Here is a 20,621-nt window from a genome sequence, read left to right on the forward strand (position 1 = left end):
CAAACTATTTAAATGAATGTATGTAAAAAAACAACAACTTAGATTTCTAATAAATAACTTTAACTTGAAATCAACCACATCCCTAAAAGAACAAAGTATGTTTTATAAAGAATTTCTACCTTTGAGGATGCTCCCAATTTTGTTAGTTTTAGCTAGCTTTCTGGGGACATTTTTCATGTATTTTGTCCCCAAAGTGAAACATGCATAGTTCAAAGTATAAGACAATTAAAAAGAAAAACAACCAAATATATTTAAAATTTAGAGAACAACACAAGGATTTTATGAATGCATAATTACAATAAATTATACAGCAGTATTTTTTACAATAGTATTTTGTATTATCTTAATTTAATATGGAAGAAAACAAGAAACACACCACACAAACATACTTCTAAACAGTGTCTAGCAACTTCTCATATAAATGAAAGTTCAGTGTTGTTCATGTACATGTCTCAATCTGGTTGGATATGAATTACAGGGTACAGAGGAGTTGGAGGTGAGGATCTTGGTTCAGGCTCGTCCAGGACAGGATATCAGGTGAGTGGGACTGAATTTATTTCCTCAAAAAATGCCAGAGACTTTTTATAACTGACCAAATATTTCCTTTTTATCATTACTGTGTTTTTTCATTTCGATATCCATTCATACAAGTCCATTTCCCCAAAATACAATTTAGTAATTTTCAGCAGCCATTACTTCAGTCTTCAGTGTCACACGATCCTTCAGAAATCATTCTAATATGCTGATTTAATGCTCAAGAAATATTTCTTATTATTATCAATTTTGAAAACAGTTGTGCTGCTTAATATTTTTGTGGAATTTCAGTGTTTCGTGCTGTCACTTGTATTCAATTCAATGCATCCTTGCTAAATAAAAGTATTCAGTGTACAAAAGTGTATTTACATGTATCATGTTTTGATACTTGATGATGTGAATAAGCATTATTCCACATTTCACCTTTTTTTCATGAGGAATTAATCAGTCTCTTTGAGTAATAAAAACTGGTATTATTATACACAGGCCTATAGGACATGATATCAAGCGTGGAGAGTGCGTGCTGGCTAAGGGCACTCATATGGGTCCATCTGAGATCGGTCTCCTGGCCACTGTAGGAGTCACAGAGGTGGAGGTGCAGAAATTCCCAGTTGTAGCAGTCATGTCCACTGGCAATGAGGTAGGACTTGTTTGTGTGTCGCTTTGTTACTTTCTTTTGCCCGTGGTAATTTCAAACGTGTTTGACCTTGTTTATGTTTTTTTATGTATACAGTTGTTAAACCCTGAGGATGACCTCCACCCAGGCAAGATCAGGGACAGTAACCGATCCACACTGTTGGCCACCATTCAGGAACACGGCTATCCCACCATCAACCTCGGCATCGTCGGAGACAAGTCAGCATCCCTTCTTTACCACCCACACACACACACACACAGAGTCAGCGCTGCACATGTCTAAATCTTTCCAACCTCAGCACTCCTCTGAAACTCCAGCTCATATATTAGAATCGATACAAGATCATACAATGTCTCAGCAGAATTTACTGAAAGACAGCAGTTCCTGCAGAGCTCTGAAGTATTTTTCCACCTTTATTTGTTTGTGCATACATATACTGTAGGGATGTATAGATGTACACTGCAAAAAAATGCTTAAAATTCTTAAATCAGGAAGGACAAGTAAAAATTCTTGTCTTGTTTTCAGAAAAAACAAGTCAAAATTAAGTGAGTTTTTGCTTAGAACAAGCAAAATAATCTGCCAGTGGGGGTAAGCAAAATAATCTCATTTCAAACAGAAAACTTCTTGATTTAAGAATTTTTTGATATTTTGGCTGGAAACAAGACAACAAATCTAAGTAAGAAAAGCATTTTTTGCAGTATATATTTATAAGGAGCATGTATAAAACATGTATAAGAAGCAAATACAAATAGGTTAACAATAATAAGTCAGTAAGTAATTAAAAACAAATTCTGCATTCATATGAAAGAACTTAATAGTATTTACTTATACTTATAGTATACTTAAAAGTATTTAAAACATTTAGCATAAATATAAAATATAACAATATATTGTGTGTTTTGAAATAATCATTTATATGATTTAATGATAATAATATAATCTAATATAATATCACATTCAAAAGTTTGAGGTTGGTAAAATTTATTAACGTTTTTAAAACGACGTCTTTTGCGCTCACCAAAGCTGCATTTATTTGATGAAAAATACAATAAAAACAGAAATATTGTGAAATATTATTGTAAGTTAACACAACCATTTTCTCTTTTAATATATTTTAAAATGTATTTATTACTGTGATAGCAAAGCTGAATTTTCAGCAGGCATTACCCTATTTTTCCCCTCAGAATAAATAGAAGGTTTAAAAGAACAGCATTTATTTGAAATAGAAATATTTTGTAAAAATGTAAGAGCCTTTACATTTAATCAATTGAATGTGTCATTAATGAATAAAAATATTAAATTCCAGTAATTCCTTACATTACATTTGCACTAGTAAGAGTATAAGCAAACATTTTACGCTTTTTACTTTACCAATATGCGAGTAATGGATTTAACAAAAAATAAATAAAAATGCAATTCATTTTGGCATGATCATGTTTTCTAACCCCGTGCAGCCCAGACGACCTGCTGAACGCCCTGAACGAAGGCATTAGTCGTGCTGACGTCATCATCACCTCCGGGGGCGTGTCCATGGGTGAGAAGGTCAGTTGATTGGAGTTGTCTGGAAGTGCTGTAGTCTAATGAAAGGTCACATGCTTGAAATGTCCGAGCTTCTCAATACAGGAATGTGGCCTCACAGATCAGTCTGCTTCATGTCAAGAAGAGGATTCCAGTGGTTTACTCAGAGCGAAACTCTTTTAAGAGCTTATGCCGCAGGTCACCGTATGTTTTACTGCCATCTAGTGTTTCTGCTTGTTTCTTGTCACAAAGCAACATTTGTTATCCTGACCTTTTATTTTGGGTCTTTGCCCAGGCAGCAGTGCACTGACCGCCTCTTGCTCTTGATTTTCCGCCCTATTAATTAAAGCTCTTTAATTACATGATGTTTCACTTCACCAGGCGCAGATAGATGTTGTTGTCTTACATGAGAGGAGAAACGCAAACATTCACATTAACGTCTGTTTGTTTTTTCAGGACTATCTGAAGCAAGTGCTGGATATAGACCTCCATGCCCAGATCCACTTTGGTCGAGTGTTTATGAAGCCGGGGTGAGTGAAAGAAGCAGTCTTAGTCATGCACTGGCGTGAGGGGAGGTGTTTGGTTGTTGGATTGAGGATATCTTGTTTTCTTGTGAACAAACTGCCTTAAATCTCTTTCAAGGATTTAATGCCACGACTTAAAAAATGTTGGCAATGCCAATATATTGATAAGAATAATTTTTCTTCAGCTTTTGCCGTTTTTGTGTGCAATAAGCATCAGATGGTTTGTGAAAATAGGCATCCAATTCAACTAAGACAAAGCAATGTAGACAGAATAGGAGCTAAATATTATTGTGTTTCAGGGCTAATTAAGTATTATTTATTTACTATTAAAGTATTTATGAATATGAATATATTGTTTCCATTCATTTTAGTCATTTTGTTATGTGCTTTTTTTCAGTTTTATTATTTTTTATATTTCCATTTAGCTTTATTTTATTTAAGTTTTTGCTTTTTTTTTGTACAACATTTCATCTAATATTTATATTTTATTCCAGCTTAATTTCAATCAACAAAAAATACTTTTTAGTTAACGATTACAGCACTGGTTTAAATTAGATACAGTGTTACATTAGTTGTAGATTTTATTTTGACATGGGAACTCACTCACTCAGTTATTTAGTATAATTTTACCAGAAAACGTTTTAGAATTTTTATCATATCTTAATGTAAAATATCTTGTGTAATATATAACTTGTGTTTGTTTGTTTGCTGGTTTTTATTGTATTTGTTATACTTATATATTTTTTTGTTTTTTATGGTTTTTGCCATGAAAATAGCCTAAGATGCTGACGTGGCATTAAATAAAAATATACTACTACTACATATTTTGACATGACTCTCTGGAATTCTCGATTCTGATTGGTCGCTTGTGGCATTGATCTGTCATTTTTAAATAATCACCACTCATTTGGGTAATTCTGTATAAATGACCACTCATACAAGCAGCCAATGACTTTATTCATCTTGTAATACACCTGCAACAATATTACAGTATTAAAACTGAAGTCCTCCGAGATCATTTTTACTACAATTATTAATCGAGATTCAAGATGGTGGCAGTTATGTTTGTATAAAACAAGAGAGCATGAGTCTGCAGTGACACAATAGTCATGAAATTTGGAAACATCTGACTACTTAATGCTGTGATTGACCAATCAGAATCAAGTATTCAGAGAGCCTTGCGATAACAACTGGCTGACTATATTATCACTTACATATAGTATTAATCTGGTTAGGACATCTGTTTAAAAATGAGATGTAGAATATTGATGCTTTATTCTATTTCTATTTCAGTTTGCCTACTACGTTTGCCACCTTAGACACTGACGGTACCAGAAAGCTGATATTCGCCCTTCCAGGTACAATATGCTGTGTATTTGACATAGTTAGTGTGTATGTAAACAAATGGAGAAGTTTTGACAGGAAGAGTGTCTCAGAGTTGGAACTGTTTAGAATTTACACAAATGAAATCACATACATACACAAACCCATGTGACTGAGTTTCCTCTTTCTCCCACATACTGTATGTATTGTACTACTTAAAGTACAACAACTTCTTTTATTCTAGCTATTTACATAAACTCACATATCTATATAATACGATCTCCAAACTAAATGGTCCCTTCTCCATAAAATTGAATCAGCCCACGGTTGCCCACCTGTGTACCTTTCTGCAAACCTGCATCTCCCTGCTTGCCCACCGGTCCGATCAGCTTTCCCAGGCTTGCCCCCACCCCGAGCCAACTGTACTCCCACCTTGTGCCTTCAGAAACCAGGTGGTCGAGGCAGTGGTGACAGTGGCGATTTCTATATTCCCCTTCAAAGGTAATTTCACCTACAGAGACACAGGGGCGACTCTTCTGGAGACTGTGCCCCTGAGTGACAGCGAGGCCAGCAGACTGCCTGTGCCTCCTCCCCCACGAGGAAGTAGGTGCTCTTAATTCAGGAAATAAGCCCTGTCTTCAGCCCGAGCTCAGAAAACGGAAATGGACTTGAAATTTTGACACCAAACCCTAATTAACTGCTTTTCGAAAACCATGTAACACAAAATCTCTTTTTAGTGCACTTGGGCTCATTTGGGACCAGTATGTTATAATTATTACAGACATTACAAGATGAAAACTTGAAAAGGCCTTGTCTAATCTACAGTAACAACCACAATGAAATGAAACATAGGAATAATACTTTTGTTCTGATTTTCCAATGTGACGCTTTCTGTTCTGTTTTCTGAGAGAAGCCTTGTGTTTTTGCTTTTTTTGCGTCTGTGGCGCTCCTTGTAGCTTTTAGTTCTGTTGCAACCTCCCGAAGCCCTTCTGTTTTGTGTACCGTGATGTGGCTTTAGTGTCTTGAAACTGCTATTTGTCTGATGTAGTGCTGTCCTCCTTTTGCTTTCAATGCCCTTCTTCCCTTCCTGTTGATGTGGTGGAGGGCACCTCTGCATTTGATACACTCTTCTTTCTTAGCTGGTTTCAGTAGTTGGTACACATTTGTCTTATCAGAGAGTAATGGGTTGTTTTGACACTTTATTTGATTGCTTTGATACGAACCAGAGTTCAATTCCATCCCTAGTATTATTGGGCTTCGAAATGTACATGGACACAAATGTACATTTGCATCATCAATGTGAATGCAACTTTCACGCCAACCAGACAAACTGAACTCTGATGTCAAAAAGACTCCTTAAAGGGGCAGTTGACCCAGAAATGAAAATTTTGTCACTATTTAATCACCCTTGTGTTGCTACAAAACTTGTTTGACTTTCCTTTTTCCATAGAACACAAGCAAAATGTTAATGCTGCTACGTTTAATTTAATGATAATAAGGTATACAGAAAGAAAGTAATTAGTAGCTTAATTCATCAAGCACACATAAAGACATTTTATAATGTTGCAAAAGCTTTCTATTTCAAATAAATGTCTCTTTTGAACTTTCTATTCATCAAAGAATCCACAAAAAGTATTATGCAGCACATTTATTTTCAACATTGATAATGAGAAATGTTACTTTGAATGCTACAAATCGGCATATTAGAATGATTTCTGAAGGATCATGTGACACTGAAGACTGCAGTTATTTTAAATTATAATAATTTTTCACACTATTACTGTTTTTACTGTGTTTTTGATCAAATAAATGCAGCTTTAGTGAGCTTAAAAAACATAAATTTTATTTGCAGAGACTAAACTTTTGAACGGTAGCGCACAAGAATGAGGTTTAAGATCTGTGGAAGATTTTCAGTAAGTTATAGTTTAAATTGCTGTCGATTGCTTGATTTCAGGAAAATTTCGTGGTAATTTTATGGCGTTTTGTTGTTCTTGTAGCCGGATAGCCACTGATCACTGTGTACTTGAACTGTATATAAAAGAGCAGCGTAAACATTCTGCTAAATGTCTTCTTTTGCGTTCTCTGAAACACAAGATCGGACAATTTTGGAACAACATGAGGGTGAACAAATTACAGAATTCACATTTGGAAGTGAACTGTTGCTTTAAAGACATCAGGAAACAAACTGAATTCCTATCTACTACAGATGATCCACAGTTCTGAGAGTTTCTGCCCCAGACCTCCACCCCGACCCCAAACCGTAAGCCATAGTCTTCACCTCAACACTCGTCTCTTCTTTCTGTCTCAGGTAACCCAGTGTCAGCTGTTGTAACCTGTAACCTCTTTGTTATCCCTGCATTAAGAAAGATGCAGGGGATCCTGGACCCACGGCCCACCATCATCAAAGCCAGGGTGAGTATAGCCAATAAAGCTCATGTTCTTGCAGTGGTGGATAGAAACTGAGTATTTTATCTCTTTTTTTTTTCAAGTATCTTTATCTTTTTTTGAGTATTTTATTGTGGAAACCTTTCCAAAGCATTACATTTCATAAAAACCTATCATTCTTTGTTAATTTGAACTGAAGAAATCATCACCTGCTCTGAGACGTGATAGCGATGCCAGATTTGTGAACAAGCTGATTCTTTTCAATGAACCTGTTGAATAGGATCGCATATAAAATCATATTTTGGTCATATGTATGTATATGTATGAAATTCTTGAATTTGAATATGTCATGTATCACCATCTGAACCATGTCGGTTTTAGGTAAAAACTAAACGCAAAATAATTCCCATGCATCTTCCCTGCTGCCGTAGCAGTTTCAAATGATATAAAACTAGTATGTTTGCAAAGCATTCTTCTCAAAATAACTAATTTTGCCTTATGTCTGTTTTTACATTGAATGTTTATGCTATTTGTCAACACACATTTTTATTAAATTTTTTTAAACACTGTATGCATTTTATTTTCACTTGTCTGCACATTTGAATTCGGTATCTTAAATTGATGTATTGATATATTTAATGTTTGATGCTGTATGACAAGTTTTGTAAATGAAATTTAAGAACCTTTTCTTACTTACAAATCAATAGTCTGCATACATCATATAGAGTGGATTTTAAATACTTAAGTGCATTAAAAAAACAAATTCTTTTGCTCTTTTACTTCAAGGTTACTCCTCCCCAAAATGAACATTTTGTCATTAATCACTTACCCCCATGTCGTTCCTAACCCGTAAAAGCTTCGTTCGTCTTCGGAACACAATTTAAGATGTTTTGGATGAAAACCGGGAGGCTTGTGACTGTCCCATTGACTGCCAAACAATTAACACTGTCAAGGCACAGAAAAGTATAAAAAAAAACATCGCCAAAATAGTCCATCTGCCATCAGTGGTTCAACCGTAACGTTATGAAGCTACGAGAATACCTTTTGTACACAAAGAAAAAAAACGACTTTATTCAACAATTCATCTCCTCTGTGTTCTTTGTGTACAAAAGGTATTCTCGTAGCTTCATAACGTTACGGTTGAACCACTGATGGCAGATGGGCTATTTTGGCGATGTTTTTTTTTATACTTTTCTGTGCCTTGACAGTGTAATTTACTTGGCAGTCAATGGGACAGTCACAAGCCTCCCGGTTTTCATCCAAAATATCTTAAATTGTGTTCCGAAGACGAACGAAGCTTTTACGGGTTTGGAACGACATGGGGGTAAGTGATTAATGACAAAATGTTCATTTTGGGGTGGAGTAACCCTTTAAGTAAAATTGAAAAGGAATATACTTTTACTGAAGTAATGTATTATTATGGCATCTGTACATTTACTCCAGTACTTGAGTTGTGTACTTCATCCACCACTGCTTTCTTGTGACTTACATTGTGTCTCTGCTGCGTTGTCATCAGTATGTGTCCTTTTCTTGGCAGCTGTCCTGTGATGTAAAGTTGGATCCACGTCCAGAATATCATCGCTGTATACTGACATGGCACCACCAGGAACCACTTCCCTGGGCACAGAGCACAGGTATACATAATTAAGTTATGTATATGTGTATATGTATATATACGGCATACAGCATATATATATATATATATATATATATATATATATATATATATATATATATATAGCTATAGCTTACAAATAACTAACTTATTTGTATGCAAAACACCCTGCTCTGCTTCACAGGAAACCAAATGAGCAGTCGGCTAATGAGCATGCGCAGTGCCAACGGCCTTCTGATGTTGCCTCCGAAAACAGAGCAATACGTGGAGTTGCACAAGGGTGAAGTCGTGGATGTCATGGTCATAGGACGGCTATGATGTCATCTTAAGGGGACAGACCAAGTACAGAGCAAGAAAGTGGTGCATGTCCACATATCATTACTATTCTGTAATATGCAACGGCACAGCTAGTTTTTATTGATTTGGGAGAAGTTGATCCAGTATAATCAACATTTCGAACAAAGACGAATATGTGAAATTTCTGAAAATACGACTTCGAAGACATCATAGTATTTCAAAGACAGAAAATATTATACCTTTTAAAGTGAGAATATATATATATGAAATATAAGAGATTTATTCTGTAATATATTGTTATAATTATTATGATTATTAATATAATGATGAATATTATCATATTAAGCAACTCTGTTCTCTTTCATTGCAATTGCTTTGTGTGTTCAATGCTAGAACTTATAGATAGCCGTAGCATTTTAATAGACAGCTGTTGGCGCCTGTCACACATACATCAGAAAGCTTATTTTCTCATCGGTAGAAAATGTGTCACTGAGGAATGAAAAGCTCTTCAAAATGACAGGAGCTGGATCTTTTCATCTCTCCTCAAAGTGCACCAAGGTGACCCAGCTATCTTTCCCTTTAGTAGTATATGCTCCATAAAGACTTCATTATGCTTCATAAAGGGTTTACAAAACCGCTTTGCTTGTCGTTTATCTTGTGAGTCGTGTTTATGTGCGCAGTGCCAAAAGCCAGAGCTGTGGGGGAAGGTCTTGTGGTGGCGACGCCAAAAAGCAGCACGCGCCGCCGGGTGGCACAGACTTTGTGCGGAAACGATGACCAGTGGGGGTCTGTGTAAATTCTGTGCTACTTTAGCGCGCCCCGAGGCATGTCCTGTGCTACAGGCTATACCTCAGTCTGGAACATACTTCATAGTAAACTGGCCCTCATAGCTCTGCCCTTATTACTCTCTATTTTACCCACTACCCTTACATTTAAACTCGCCCAGCCCAATCCTAGAGGCTGAGCTCCCTGGAAACTTTTGTTTAACTTCGAAGATGAAGACACAGCTTATTTAAGTGCTGACAGCCTTTTTAAATGAATTACATAAAATGTACAGTCAAAAAAAATGCAAGAGTGATATTGTACAGACAAGTGACCAGCACTCCTGAGGAATATACTATGGTACTGAAAAGATATTGAAAAACTCTGTACTATAATATCATTTTCTGTAATACTGATCTAATGCGAGAATTAAAATTCTTGATCATTATGTAAAGACGTGGTTCAGTTTCATTTTTTTAAATAAACTCTGAAAGCTGATTGACTCGAGTTCTCCATATCTATTTATTTTCATGCATATATCATCAATGTACAGTATTCACTTTTTTTTTATTAAATATAAAAAATACTTAATAAATAGTAAGTAATAAACAAAGAAAAATAAGAAAAATGTCTGCACACTGAATTTACAGCTCCAAAAAAATTATTTTCCAAACAATGATTCAACCAACAGGCACAATGCCTGATAATATTTGGAAAATAAATTTTTATAGCTGTCATTTCAGAGAGCACACTTGCCTTCTTTCTTTCTTTCTTTCTTTCGTTTTTGTCCTGCACCCGAATCGAAATTTGAGTATTGTGGACATTCACACCTTTTATTTATTTATTTATTTACTTTTTTTTTTTTTTTTTGTCACGAAATATAAGCTGTTTCCTTTAAGCATAATTAAAGTGTTGTCTTGTATTTAATGGGACATCCTTTAAAAAATAAATGAAATAAAAAATTTCTGCAATCTTCTGAACAATTTAACATGCAGTTTGTCAAATTAGTTTAATGTCTGAACATACACTATTCAAAGTTTTTTTTTATTAACGTTCTACAATACTGAAAGTGGCTAAAATTTTAAAACTGAACAAGCCGAAACTGACTGGCTTCTCGTCCGCTCGACATTCTCAAGGAAAACCACACCTAATTGGACGAGGGAGTTTAATCGTGGTGGATCTGTCCAATCAGAAGCGTCGTCTCATGCGTTGCCAGAGGCGCTGTTGAGCCGTTCTCCGTCAGTCAGTCCCGAGACTCTAGAGCCGCGGCGACCCGTCACACAACATGACAACAATCTCATGCGCTATTCTGTGAACAAAACCGCTTGTTTGGGAGTATTTATACACTAACTGGACTAAAGGGACGGCATATCTAACTGAAGAGGTAAGCTAAGCGACTCTTTAAAGTTGTTTGGCCGTTTAAACGCGGCGTAAGTGTTGTTTGCAACAGGTTGCCTGGGAAAGAAAGCAGCGCTGCACTTCGGGAAGTGGCCAGCTAGCAGTGTTAGCAATGCAAATATATTTAGCAAAACACTAAAGTAAACTCTCATTTTTCTGAAATAAAGCTCTATAAACATTGAAGAGACGGTTTATAGGATTTATACGTTCTGTGTTTCACTATTTTTGGAGTTTTTAGGGCATACCAACCAAGCTCAAACAACGGCTGTCTCTCAAAACCCAATGAGCTGCCTACCTAGGCATCATTTTTAGGTATAGACGCGTTTATTGCTCAAAAAGTGGCAGCTCACTAGGTCGTGAGACAGTTACCCTGCTGCTTTAGATTAAGTTAACTATGAATGTGAAGATACAGGCTGAAAATGGCCAAACTAAAGCTCCTCAAATAACCTGTTGAAACTGCGTGGAAGTTTCTTTGATCGATAAACGGACTGCCATTGTTCATCTACCTTCATTACAGCCATTAGGACACAAATGTCGCATTGTTCCCTTCGGGATCTTTCAGAAATCTGATATCTGACTCTTCATATTCTCTCTGGAGTGATTACTGGGATATTATGGGTCAAAGCTGACATGGAAAGGGCGTTATCGTTTTTATTTTATGGCTGAAATGCCTTGGGGAAATAGAGGGGAGTGCATTTCACCAGTCAGATATCTGCCGTTTAAAAGTTGATCATTTTTGAATTATTATTAAATTGAAGCGCGTGTGTCATTCATTAAAATGGTCTTGGACTCTAGACACACTGGCCTGTGTTTACTAGACATGTTAAAAGTGTTTATGTGCTTATAAAGTTGAGTGTTAAGTGTTCTGGTTTATTTTATCAACCTCCTTTTTGCGTATTCAAAGGACTCTTGACAGTTTGATGCGCTAGTAAAGGAGAGGAAAATAAAGTTTTTCAAGCTTGATCTATTCTTGCGTTACTAGTTCACGCTCAGTGACTGTAGTACATGTAACTTGTGGTCTCCAAAATTGTTACCTAACTTTTAGACGTTAATTAATTGTGGAGTAATTTTATTTAAACGCAAATTCTTGATTAAACACAAACTAAGTTATGGGAAATATTATGCTGTTAATTACCACAGTAAATCATTTTGACAACAAAAATAATATTTACTCAGTTTCAGGGTTCCCACAATCCTTGAAAGCCTGGAGGTATCATGGTCATGGAATTTTAAAAGTGTGATTTCTATGCCTGCAAAAGCCACAGGAATTAATAAAATCTGTAAAAATCTGTGAAATTTTAATAGAATGTTTTTTTTTTTTTTTTTTTAAAGTTATGCTCAATTGAAAGTATTTCTATGCATAGAAAAAGTCATATAATAATGCTGCCAATAATAAACGACTGGAGAAGTCCTAGAAAATCTTGTGGGAACCCGACAGTATTTAAAAAGCAAACAAATAAAAATGTTGACAGATAAACCTTTTGTGAAAATCTGTGAGAGTGACAGTTGACCCATAGACTTTAATTGTAAGTGCTTCACTGTCAACAATTTTGTTTTGTTTTTGTTTGTCTTATGATGTTTCTTTTTATACCAAGTCACCAAGAAGTCCGTTCCCAGCAGGGTCTGGCTGTGAATCATGTCTTCATTCCATTATTAGGAACACAATTGACAATCTTATCATTTCCTCAGATCACAAGCTGCTAGTCAGCTGGCTGCTCTGTGTTGTTTAAAGATAAGTCTTCACAGCATGCTGTGATATAATTCAACTTCGGCGGTGGCTGAAGGTAACCTGTATCAGCACCGTCACAGAGATAACCTTCCCTGCTCTTTATGCTTATGTTGAAGTCAAAGATCGTTTGTTCCATAAAATGATTCGGGGCTGTTGATGAAGATTATGATGGTGGTAATGGGTTATTTATGGCAATTTTGTTTGTTTGCTGCAGGTGTGGAGTTACTGCACAAATAAATGATGCTATAACAGATGATAGAAGTTTTTGGCTCTGAATCAGATGGGTTTTCTTTCAAGGAGACTGTATCTGTTTTCAGAGTAGAGTGAGAGGTGTTAATGCCAGCACGTTCTCGAATCATATTACCTCACCGCTACGTTCCTTCAGTGAGTCTGGCATGTCAAACTGATGAAATCTGATGGCCTGATGGATATATTGTAGGATATAGCATACAGGGGTACTCCCTTCATCATTGGTGGATTTAAATATAAATAATGATAATTTATACCTTAATATTTATATTCATGTAATAATTATACTTTTTGTTTATAGTAATTTTAGTGATAGTGTAAAAAATGTGTAAAAAGAACTTTACTTGTATGCACTACCAAAAGGAGTTCAAAATAACTTTTTTTGTGTGTTTTTGTTTATTTTATGCAGCAGTTAGGCTATGTAATCAAAAATACTGTAATGCAGTAATATTTTTAAATATTATTAGAGTTTAAAAAAAGATTTTCTATTTGAATATATTTTAAAATTAAATTTATTATGTAATGGCAGAGGTGAATTTTTGTCTTCAGTGTCAAATCATCTTTCAGAGATCTAGTAGCAAAAAATTCTAATATGCTGATTTTGTGCTTACCAAACATTCATTATAATTATAAATGTTGAAAGCAGTTGTGCTGCTTAATATTTTTGTGGAAACATGGTACGTTTTTTTTCTCTCTATAAAAAACAATTTATTTGAAATAATCTTTTGCAATATTATAAATGATTTTACTGTAAGATGATCAATTTAATGCATCCTTGCTAAATAAGTATAAAAAATTACTGAATTCAAATATAAATGGTTGTGTATATTTAGCCACCCCTTCTCTAGATATTGTTTTGTTGCTTTGCATTAATTATTGAAATACCTACCTGTATTTGTCAAGCACTAGTTCCTATCCACTATAGTGACAAACACCAGCATTAAATGCTTTCAGCAAGTATTTTATAGTTATGTGTGGCACTAGCAAGTAGGCTGATAGACTGAAGTGTCTCAGATGTGTGTGATGCAATGATGTGGGAAGAGGGTTATGAAGGTGTAGACAGGACTTTTTTATCACATGGGTGGTGGTGTGGGAAGGGACTGGGACCAGTGCCAGCAATGTACAGAACTGCTGTGACCCATCTGTGTCCCCTGAGGAATTCTCAATATGCACTGACCGACTCTGCTGTCCTGATGGACCGCCACGGCTAGGAATTAACAAGCCACAAACTCTCCTAGAGAGCCCATCCAAAATGCCAGGGGGCTACTGTTCTGTCTAGACCTGGATTTTCCCACTAGTTTTCAGGAGGACCGTGAAGCACAATAACAACATGGCCCCTGAGTGTTCAAACTAAGAACTCCTGAAAGGATAGCATGTGACTCTTGAATCACCGACTTGAAAAATGTTCTCATCAGTTGTGTGAAATGTTTCTTATCACTGTTTTTCACTTGGCTAATACTAGCTGTGAGGAATCCTTATTAATCTCTTGATTCCATTTGGGGTCTGTCAAATCTCTGTCACTGCAGGCTGGTCCAGGTGCAGCAACCAGTCAAGAGTGGATGAGCCACAGATCACCAGCACTGTGTCTAATAGGCTTCCAGTGCTATAAATTGCAACACATCAGCACACTTTAAAACATGCAGATATTTTTTAATGCTTTTTTTTGTACAACCATGCTTGTAATTCCATATTAATCTTCATTTCCTTACCCTCATGCCATTCCAAACCTGTATGACTTTTTCTTCTGTGGAACAAAACAAAAAAAAAAAGATATTTTTTTAAGAAAGTTAGTAACGATACTGTTTTGGTTCCCCTTGACTTCCATTGTATGGACAAAAATACAGTGGAAGGCAGTGGAAAATGAAACTGTTTGGTTATCAGCATTCTTCAAAATATTGAGCTTCACGGAAGAAAGTTAAGTCATGCAGGTTTTTAATGACATGGTGGTGAGTAAATGATGACAGAACTTTCATTTTTTGGGTGGACTATCCCTGTAAGACCTGTTCACACCAAGATTAATTTTTGGTGCAATTTTCATTCAAATTTAAATTTAATGAACAGCTGTTAATTCATCTGTTCAGAATGATACAAACAAGTGCTACAGAACAGTTGTTGGCACTTTTGGCTCAAATGCCCAGAGTAACTGCTTTTAAGTAAAACTATAGCTGTTATAAACATTTTGTAAGTATTTTACTAAGCACTAGTGAATAGCAAAGTTTTCATAAATGGAATCTGTTGGTTGTTTTTGAAAAAGTGGTCTACGAATGCATATAGTCGACCTTTAGGCTTGATAGGTGGAGCCTCACAGTGTTGTTTTCACACCTGCGGTCTCTTGGGTCATTTATTTTCCAAATATATTTGCATGCATATGACTTTCTGAATGTCTTCTATGGAGGTTGTAAGTCAAGGGAAAGCAAGTAAAATTGATTACTTATTAATAGCTTTGAAGGTCATGTGTTGGTTTTATTTTCTGTTCTGCACTGCAAAGGCCAAAAGTGATTCATCTCTGCATGCTAGTGTTGTCTATACCATGCTCTTGCCACATATTTTCCCTCTGTTTGTCTCTTTGCCTTTCTTTTCCACTCTCTCTTCAGCATTGCTCTCCCTCCTGGTACTTAGTGGTACGTGCCCGATTCTTAGGAGCCTGGAGTCTGGAATTTTTTTTGGTACGCAAACACTGGGTGTTGGAATGTTGAGCTGGAGCTTTGGGGAAGATAACGATCCTGGTCTGTTTCTCCTCTGTAGTGACAGCCATGGAAGTGTCGGCCTGTCCAGCTTCCCTCTATCCTTCTGGGTGTCTTTCCACATTGCTTTTTCTTTTTGTGTATTTTCCAGTTCTCTGATGAGAGAGATTCATATCTGTGAGGTGTCAGTGCATAGTGTCTTTTTCACTGTAAAGGTGTGGTAGACTGCAGAGCTTTGATATATTGTCATATAGTTACAAAACCTATTGAAGGCTGATGATGGGAACAGAGCTTCATTCTCACCCTGTCACAGCATTCAGGTACTGTTTTCCATATTAGCCACTCCTCAGGACGAGCCGTTTCATGTCTGTCAGCGTAACAGGTTCATCCTGTGCAGGGCTGAGGCTGCCAGGCCAAGGAAGAAAACATCCTTCCTATGAATAATGCATGTTATTCAGTGTGTTAAGTGGAGTTCTTTGTTGTTTGTTTAAGTTAACAGGCTATAAGAGCTGTGACATTGTTATGAATGTCGATTGAGATTATTGAAATTATTGGTTGACTGATTTATGTACATGTTTATTTTTATAACTACATTCTGTAATTTTTGTTAGTGTTTTTTTTTTTTTTGCATTGCGAGAAAAACAGTGCAATGCACTTCGGTTAATGAGCCAATCTTTTATGAATCGTGCCTGATAATCCTAAATTATAGCCAACAGAACTAGTGAAAATAACTGCTCATGTGTAAAGTGGAATATGTTTGGACTTGATCATGTTCACACTTGATCACTTTGACAACCATTGTTTACTTTCTCATTTCGGTTGCATTAGCGAAACTACTCTATTACAAAAGCTTGCCAGGAATGTGACCCATGAGAGTCCACTGTGTGTGTTGCGTAGTGTGTCTTCACAGCCGCAGTATCTGTGAGGACCGTTTCCCAGGTGGAATGAAAAACAACAGGGTTGTTGACACAGTGCCCACTATTGCTCACGTCCTATTGGCTGGCACAGTGAGGACACACCCACAGCCTCTGGGCCAGCCGTGCTGCACCTGCTCTAGCTAGAAACACCTGCATGTACCATGAATGTGCAATTCCTAATCACCCTCGCCTCATCCCTGCCTGATCTTCCACACTGGGAAATATTAGCCTTCCCATTGGCATTTATTATAGATCAGCCTAATTATTTATCTAATAAAGGCTAAGATTTGGATTTGAGTTGATAGAGCTGATCCTACACCAGTGTAAAGGGAACGATTCTATTAGTAAGCACCCAGATGTCCCTATTCCTTGTGTAAGAGGCCAGAGGCTTAGTGTGCTGGGCCGAGCTGTAGTTGAGTTGTGGCCAGCCCGCCGCTGAATGGAACAGGAGGGTTTGAAGTAGGCTACTTAAGCTCTTGAGCAGCAGATGGTTCGAGGCTCTATTTATGTTTTTCAGTCTTGGGGCTCTCCACTGCGTGTTGTGTCATCCAGTACGGGGGAAGGGGAAATATCCTGAAGACGGTCCATGTTGGTGTGAACATGTTTGTGTTTATATGTGTGCACGATCTGTAAAATGACATTAAATAAAGCCTCGTTGCACAGCACCAGGGTACAGAATGACCTTATTGGCTCACCAGTAATTGCCTGGGAAAAGTATTTAATTTTCATATCCTGATATTTGCTGAGACTGTTATAGTTTAAACAGGTTTAGAGATAAACAAACTTTGTTTATTGTGGTGTGTTTTAAACATCTTTTAAATAAAAATATTTCAAATAAAATAATATTAAATTAATATGTGCTTGTAAGAAGTGTGGTTTGGCTGAGACAGCGATGGATGAGTGCCTCCCCTCTCCTGACAGTGCACATTTACAGTATGAAGAACCTGTTACGATATGTATTCAAAAATGATATAGAACAAGACAATTGTCTTATTCTGTTCAATTATATTGATATATAGTTTGTTGCAGGCGCATCTGGAAATTAGTGAAGGCACATAGTAAGCTGCTGTGGGGAAAAGATCCAGATTGTCCTAAACATTAGACATGCTTTAAACTAGCTCGTAAACATAAATTAGGGCAGCTTGCCCTATCAGGTTCTCTGACAGATATGTGTGTTGACAGATGCTGACCTGCTTGTGATATTTGTTGTTTGATGTTGTTTGAAATTTGTACATATGGCAAAAATAATTGTATTTTTATGAGAGCAGTAATTGTAAAGGAACTATTATAATGGGGTAGATTAATAGTAATATAATCGCAGTTTAGATGAGTGAATGTGTTCCTCTGACCTCGTCCCTGTTTTTTCCCCCTTTATTTTCATTTTTAATGTAGTGATTTTAGTTCTAAATTAAAAAGCAATTTTTGTGTTTTAGAATGTAATGTTTATATTTTTAACAGCCTAGCCTACATAGATATTGCAATTTATACATTTTTGGAGGACAACTGAGCATTGGGTAGGATGTGGAATAACATTTTTTAAATAAATACAGAAAATAAAATTCAATTAATAATTTATTCAAATAGCACCATAAACTGCAGCATGCAGAATTTGTGTTGCTATAGCAAAGCCATTACATCCCAAGTAGGCTTTTTCCCTTTTAAAAATATTTTCTTTTTCTTTTTTTGGCTTCCTTTCTAGATTCTAATGGTAATTCTTCTGATGTAAAACTTGTTGGGGGACAAACGACAGACGTAGCACATCTATATCTCTGATATGATCAGACCTGATTTGCTCACGTCACTGGTGCCAGATTAAATAGCAAAGGTCAGAATATATGTTGCTGTTTAGAACCGTGTTGTATTTTCTAAACAAAAATTATGGGCAACTTTCCAGTAACTTCATACATTTTCTTGCCAAAGCCAATTTTAACTTTAAATTGGCTCTTGTTAAGTGTTAATTTTGGACTCTGGAAAGCACTATACCTCAGTCGTCCATCTGAGCTGCTCTCATGAAAGATAGATGGCTGTTATGTAAATGTAAGGGGCTTTTTGGCATTGTTAGCCAGAGGATTGTTTGATTTAGCTCAGTATTGCATATTGTCTCTGGTGTATTGTAGTGGGCGGCCATAAGATTGTTCTTATCTGCGGCCAACAGGGTGGAAACCACCTTAATAATGACATCAGCATGACTACCTGAATAATGTAGGGAGTGTGTGGAGCTCACATGGATGTTGCCTACGCTCAAGCTACATCTGTGTGTAGGTGTAAGGCTACAATCCTCTTACCTTTTTATAGGAAAGATTAATTGGATTTTGTCCTGTCGATATCAGCACAGCTGCATCCCAAGAAACAGCAGTGGCTTAGAGGTCTTAATGAAATAAATCTCTGTTTACCGCAGGCCTGGTTTTTTTTTTCAGCACTTGTTCTTTTGTCTTAATGTAACCTTGACTTTGGTTTACACTAGTAATCAGGTATTGAGGTTGCACGAGAAAGTGTACGCATGTAGGCGCTCACAATAGAGCCCTTATATTGGTCTGGTTATTTTGCATGCCTGCCTTATGCATTATGGGATTGCATAATAATATGCTCTGTCACTGTACAACTATGACCTCAGAGACGTATAGATATAGATATATATATATATATATATATATATATATATATATATATATATGTATATATGACGTCTCTGAGGTCATAGTTCTCAGAGACGAAACTATTAGCTTCTCTCTCTCTCTATTATATATATATATAATAGAGAGAGAGAGAGAGAAGCTAATACTAAAAATAAATTACATATATTATCCTTGTCCGGGACAAATCAGGACAGATTAGCGTTTACTCTACAAATGCGGTGTGTGTGTTCACCTGCACTTGGTGTCATCCGCTTGTGATCTGATGAGGTGTAAATAAGGTCATGTTGTCACCTGCACTCACAATGTCTCTCTGTTTATTACTCTCAGGAGGAGTAAAGAGAGAGAGATTTTTAGCATTCAGGGGAAGAGAGGAGGCAGGCGGGTCAGCACTGACGAGAGAGGAGATCCTTCTACAGTCTGGGACTTTTCCTGGGTTGACTGGCAAACTCGGGTGAGGACCCCCGTATAGCGTCTCCGTGTGTGTGTGTGTGTGTGTGTGTCTTTTGTGTTTTCCCCATCGTTTGGTTCTCAGGCCTTGGGACCTCCCACCCACAGACAAAGCTGTTGTCACAGCAACGCGTTAGGCAGTCGTGCGGCACAGTAATCTCAGAGCAGTCTTGAGGGAGGAGGGGAAACTGATGGAGGGCATGGCAGAAGTGAGGAGTGAAGCTAGACTAAATGAGTGATAGTGTTAAAGATAAGAGAGGTTCTGTATCAGACAGAAGGCTCCGCTGAGGTCAGATGGAGAGGCAGAGCGAATCAAGAGTTTCCAGGAAACTACGGTGATTTTCATCTCAGCCATCTCTTGTGCTGCAACAACTTCTGTAATCAGCACAGCTTTACTTCCTGACTCCAACAATATGGGAGCTTAGATGATGCATTTGGGCAGGCTAGACTTTGAAAGGTTATTAAATTGCCTTTAACACTCCCAAAATTAGCTTACGGCTTTTTTTTTGTCAGGCTCATGTGAGGCCTTTAAGTGATAGTTCACACAAAATATTAATGCTCTGTCATCATTTACTCACATGTATGTTGATCCAAAACTGTATGATTTTGTCTAGGGAGTAGACAAGGATAAATATGGATTTTATTTTATTTTATTTTATTTTCACTCCAAAAAGAACAAAAATGCACTTTAAAAATAATTCAAAAAGTAGAATCTGAAACTATGTGATGGCATTGTGTAAGGAACAGGCAGTTTTATTCATTTTTATTAAAAACATTTTTTTTTAAATGTATTCAGTAATTTATTTTTCAAAATATTTTTATTAAAAATGTGATTTACGCAAATCATTTTATGCACATCTTGCATAATGGAAAAATCATGGGATATCATTAGTCAAAATCATTATTCAGTTACTTCAGTTCTGAGATTTTCATACCCCTATAGACCTGTACATTCATTTTGTTATA

The 20,621-nt window shown here is 36.5% G+C and overlaps 2 protein-coding genes across 2 annotated transcripts in view; both read left to right on the forward strand.

The window, feature by feature from the left end:
* gphna (gephyrin a) overlaps positions 1-10,098 on the forward strand; it is an 89,375-nt gene extending 79,277 nt beyond the window's left edge. Inside the window, 9 exon segments of the mRNA XM_058749338.1 lie at positions 479-537; positions 1,021-1,174; positions 1,268-1,389; positions 2,626-2,713; positions 3,146-3,219; positions 4,507-4,571; positions 6,845-6,948; positions 8,459-8,555; positions 8,721-10,098. Of these exon segments, the coding sequence (XP_058605321.1) occupies positions 479-537; positions 1,021-1,174; positions 1,268-1,389; positions 2,626-2,713; positions 3,146-3,219; positions 4,507-4,571; positions 6,845-6,948; positions 8,459-8,555; positions 8,721-8,854 (897 nt within the window). The 3' untranslated portion in view covers positions 8,855-10,098.
* Positions 10,099-10,794: 696 nt separating this feature from the next.
* pals1a (protein associated with LIN7 1, MAGUK p55 family member a) overlaps positions 10,795-20,621 on the forward strand; it is a 28,337-nt gene continuing 18,510 nt past the window's right edge. The window contains 1 exon segment of the mRNA XM_058749414.1: positions 10,795-10,979. The gene's annotated coding sequence lies outside the window, so the exon portion shown is untranslated.

This window comes from Onychostoma macrolepis, chromosome 17, assembly GCF_012432095.1.
Source record: "Onychostoma macrolepis isolate SWU-2019 chromosome 17, ASM1243209v1, whole genome shotgun sequence".
Taxonomy (NCBI): domain Eukaryota; kingdom Metazoa; phylum Chordata; class Actinopteri; order Cypriniformes; family Cyprinidae; genus Onychostoma; species Onychostoma macrolepis.